This window comes from Cucumis sativus, chromosome 6 (assembly GCF_000004075.3).
Source record: "Cucumis sativus cultivar 9930 chromosome 6, Cucumber_9930_V3, whole genome shotgun sequence".
Classification (NCBI taxonomy): domain Eukaryota; kingdom Viridiplantae; phylum Streptophyta; class Magnoliopsida; order Cucurbitales; family Cucurbitaceae; genus Cucumis; species Cucumis sativus.
The window spans coordinates 1,333,759-1,338,021 of NC_026660.2; the positions used below are offsets into that span (position 1 = coordinate 1,333,759).

General features: G+C 33.6%; 1 protein-coding gene across 1 annotated transcript; it reads left to right on the forward strand.

Moving 5' to 3' along the window:
• On the forward strand, window positions 1–2,495 carry LOC101215908 (U-box domain-containing protein 1). Its single transcript, XM_004138512.3, has one exon. The coding sequence runs from the start codon at window positions 249–251 to the stop codon at window positions 2,313–2,315; it is 2,067 nt and encodes a 688-aa protein (XP_004138560.2). The 5' UTR covers window positions 1–248; the 3' UTR covers window positions 2,316–2,495.
• The last annotated feature ends 1,768 nt before the right edge of the window (window positions 2,496–4,263 follow it).

The window sequence follows — 4,263 nt, forward strand, 5'->3', positions numbered from 1 at the left end:
TCTCCAAGTGGCAGCTACTCATAACTTCTCTTATTGTCTATACAGTCAACCAAACAAATAGAAACTGCCAAAAACAAAGAAACCTTCCAATTAACATAATGTTTTTTTTCTCTCCCTCTCTTTCCTAATAAAATTTAATAATTTTCAAGTTTTTGAAGGAGTTTTGAAATTTTCTTCCTAGTAATCGATGTCTGACTTAATGTAATGTTGATAAAAACTATGAACAAAGTCTATTCATTTAGTGAAAAATGGCCATGGATGTTGCTCTTTCCTCAATGATGGCAGCTTCTTCAAGCCTTTTCCCTTCTGGGTCTCTGCTAGAATCACTAATTCTCTTATCCAATGAAGTTGCTTTTGAAGAGAAGGCTCCTTTTGTACATGCTAAAACCATCTCAACCATGAGAAGAAGAATCAAGCTTCTTGCTTTCTTATTTGAAGAAGTTCAAGAATCAAATTCTCCACTTCCTCCATCTTCAATTCTTTGCCTCACTGAAGTCTTTTCTGTAATCAGAAGAGTTAAGATTTTGACTCAAAGCTGTGAGGAAGGAAGTTGTTTGTGGAGTTTACTACAGACCGAGTCAATTTCAAATCAGTTTTATCAGTTTGTGAAGGAGATTGGGAGAGTGCTTGATATTTTACCTCTCAGTTTGCTTAAGTTAACAGATGATACAAGAGAACAAGTGGAGCTTCTTCATAGTCAAGCTAAACGATTTGAGTTTTCGGTTAATGCTCGAGAGGTTCAAAGAAGAGATGAGCTTCTTCAACTAATGAGCAACAAGGAGAGAAACTACAAGACTAAAGGTTTGGGAGAAGTGGGGAAAATCAAAGAGATTTTCAGCAGTGTTGGGTTGAGAAACATGATGGATTGTGATGAAGAAATAACAAAACTTGAGGCTGAAGGTCTTAAACAAGCAGGAACAGGTGGAATCATTGTGGTTTCTAATATAAACAATCTCATTTCTCTTGTTAAGCATGCCAAAACAGTGATCTTTAGTAAGAAAGAAAATGAAAATGATGGGGGAAAATACAACTTAAAGTTTCTACACTCAAACAAACATTTAGATCATTCATCTTCTTCTAATTCATTGGTTCAAATTCCAGACGATTTTCGTTGCCCCATTTCACTGGATTTCATGAGAGACCCTGTAATTATATCATCCGGGCATACTTACGATCGTTATTCGATAGCCCAATGGATTGACTCAGGGCATCATGTTTGTCCCAAGAGTAATCAGAGGCTAATTCATATGGCCCTCATACCAAATTATGCACTGAGAAGTTTGATGCAACAGTGGTGTCAAGAGAACAACATTAATATGAATGAACCTACAAAACCATATTCTTCCTTCGAGTTGGAGAGAAGCAACAGCAAAAGATACCTTTCCGAGGAACCGGTCGATCACATTTCCGCATCCAAAGCAGCCTCCGACGCTATTAAAATGACAGCCGAGTTTCTTGTGGGAAAACTTGCAACCGGGTCGCCAGATATTCAAAGACAAGCTGCATATGAACTCCGGTTACTAGCGAAAACAGGAATGGATAACCGAAGAATGATTGCCGAAGCAGGAGCAATACCGTTTCTAGTAACATTATTGAAATCCGGCGATCCAAGGATTGAAGAAAACGCAGTGACAGCATTGTTCAACCTAGCAATCTTCAACAACAACAAGATCCTCATAGTAGCAGCAGGGGCAATAGACAACATAACACACATCTTAGAATCAGGTAAAACAATGGAAGCAAGAGAAAATGCTGCAGCAACAATATATAGCTTAACAATGGTGGACGAGTTCAAAATAACAATAGGGGCGAGTCCAAAAGCCATACCAGCATTGGTGAGGCTACTTAAAGAAGGCAATTCAGCCGGGAAACGAGACGCTGCCACAGCGCTTTGCAATCTAGCACTTTACAATGCCAATAAAGCTTGTATAGTAGTATCTGGGGCAGTGCCATTGCTGATTGAATTGCTGACAGACGACAAAGCAGGCATAACAGACGATGCGTTGCAGGCGCTCTCCTTGGTTTTAGGTTGCTCAGAAGGGCTGCAAGAGATAAGAAAGAGTAGAGTTTTAGTGTCATTGCTTATTGATCTTTTAAGATTTGGATCTCCAAAAGGGAAAGACAGTTCGCTTACATTGTTACTGGGGTTGTGTAAGGATGGAGGAGAAGAAGTAGCAAGGCGTTTGTTGATAAATCCAAGAAGTATTCCTTCACTTCAAAGCTTGGCAGCTGATGGATCATTGAAAGCTAGAAGAAAAGCTGATGCATTACTTAGATTGCTTAATAGATGCTGCTCTCAATCACAGCCATGTTGAAATAGCAGAAATGTGTAGAGATAATCAATCTTACAAAAGTATATATTTGTGCAAACTCTAAAGATAAATTTACAGGTTTTTGGGTTTGTTGATTGAAAGAGTGACCTCAACAGTGCTTATTCTTCTTCTTTCTTCCCTTTTCTCTCTTGGGATTTTCTTCGGAATACAAAATTACCTTGAGAAAATCTTGGGAAAATTTTGTTAGTCCTATTTTTGACTCATGTTTCTGCCCACCATCTTCAACCTCAGGGGTCTAATTGAAGTTGAAACACTAAAACCCTCCGGTGTGAATATTTTGCTTTAGTAAGTTAAGATCCTACATACTATTTTTATCTCTAAATTTTTTTCAAACATGAGGCGAAATACAAATTTTGCTTTTCTTAAAACTCTTTATGAGATTTTCGAAAAAACAGTGTCCATTTGAATGTTAAGACTTCAATTAGTTTTTAGTGCAAAACTAATTGAAGAATAATGTTGTTTTATCATAGAGACGACGACATTTATAAAGATGTTTGCACAAAAGAGCAGAGTCGTGAAACATCTTAAAAAAAAGCGAGATATGCGACTAAGCATTCTTTCTTAACTACTTTCTATTTTGCCGTAATCGTGTTGGCGAGCAACGTTTTAATCAAGGGAACTAATCATTAGGCGAATTGATTGGTACGTGACAAGATCTTGTGAGTTGAACCTTAGGTGTTCTAATTATTACACAAGGTGAGACATCAAGTGTCCATATAAAGCGAAATACAAATTTCACCATGCAAAATTCAAGGCGAAGAAGCACACGTGTTGTTTAGGTAAGTCAGTCTAGAAGTTAAGGCTTCTCAACACATTACACCTACAAGTTGATTTGCAATAATAAAAGGTTAAGTTAATTAACGTTATTCATAATTTTATTTTCATATTTTTCCATAAATTTTTGTACTAATCAAAGTTCATCAATTTATTATATTTAATATACTACCTTTCATACATCATTACTATTGTTTCAAACATAACCTATTATTTATTACATATAATATGAATATTTGAAATAAAATACATAAACCAATTTGACAAATTGATAACATATCCTTTCATTCATAAAATTTATAATAAATTTTTTCATTTATACTATTCATAAACCAATTTAACATATCTTCTCATTCAACCACTTTTTCATGCAATTCCATAGATCTTCAATGTTTTTATCAAAGTTTATACGTCGCAAACATATTCAGTTTTTCTCAACATTACATATGCCAGAGAACAACTAATGTTTTAATGACATATATTACATATACTTACCACAATTTTTTCTCATCCATGTTCCTATAAACATAAACATTTTTCATATCTAAAATATACACCATATTATTCAATATGTACTATAATTACGTGGAATATATGAAAAATAATGCAATACAAAAGAAGGAATGGACCAAGAGAGAGATCGAGAATGAAGAATCTTTTAACAGAATCACCAAAAAAAAAATAATTAAAGAATAATTTTGATTATAATATTATCATAATTTAATTAATTACTTACCATATTTACATATAATATCTAATAGATGCAAATCTTAATCTGGGTTTACTTTCCTTTTTTTCTTTTTCTATTTTTTCAGTGCATTAATAATAATAAAGATAGATAAATTGGTTATTTAGAACTTATGTTTGTGTAAAATATTAGTTAATTTAAAATATTCCTCAAAATTTTAGAAAATTTGGACATATTTCAGCTTTGTTAGTTATAACTCATTTCTTTTATATTTTTATTTCCTACATTGAGTTTAGGATGATACAACCACTTATTTTGAAGTGGGGTCATTTCTATTTACTTTTTAAACGGTAAACGAAAAGTTAACTAATGATAATAGATATAAATTTTAGGAATCATAATTAAGTATATGACAACATTTTAAAAATAACTAATAGACTATATTAAAAGCATTGGTCTATCAAGTCT

Bases quoted from the DNA above. Each gene is read 5' to 3' on its own strand.
- LOC101215908 (XM_004138512.3), top strand. From the start codon at position 249: ATGGCCATGGATGTTGCTCTTTCCTCAATGATGGCAGCTTCTTCAAGC.